Below are 430 nucleotides of genomic sequence, written 5' to 3' on the forward strand. Positions count from 1 at the left end.
CACACACACACACACTTTACCTTCTGAGTTAAAGAGTGTCTCCATATTCTGTTGTCTCTCTGCCTTCTCCTTCTCTTTCAACTGCTGCTGCAGAGTCCTCACACGCCTAACACACAAATATACTTTTCACTGAATTGAAGAATTATTTAAATTGTTTAATGTAACCCATCACACACACATCAGTTAGTGAGGTCAGGACGTGAGAGCTAAGGGTAAGGACAAGGTGTTTTGTGTGCATGGTGTAATGGTAACCTGCGGAGCAGAGTGTTCTGGCTGTGTAGTGATGATAGGTCCGGTTCACTCTGGATGTTTGAACTGTGACCATTCACCTGTGGTACGGACACAGTCTGCTCCAAATGACTGATCAGCCTCTCTGCTACACTGCCTACACACACAAAAAGTAATAAATATTAACCCAGTTTCCATGACA

General features: G+C 43.5%; 1 protein-coding gene across 1 annotated transcript in view; it reads right to left on the reverse strand.

Annotated features, from left to right (window-relative positions):
• Window positions 1-430, reverse strand: part of ccdc14 (coiled-coil domain containing 14) — a gene marked incomplete in the record, with an annotated part of 13,049 nt that overhangs the window by 1,677 nt on the left and 10,942 nt on the right. Inside the window, 2 exon segments of the mRNA XM_035678031.1 lie at window positions 21-106; window positions 253-385. Coding sequence (XP_035533924.1) covers window positions 21-106; window positions 253-385 — 219 coding nt within the window.

This window comes from Morone saxatilis, unplaced genomic scaffold, assembly GCF_004916995.1.
Source record: "Morone saxatilis isolate NCDOM2014 unplaced genomic scaffold, NCSU_SB_2.0 Contig6, whole genome shotgun sequence".
Lineage (NCBI taxonomy): Eukaryota > Metazoa > Chordata > Actinopteri > Moronidae > Morone > Morone saxatilis.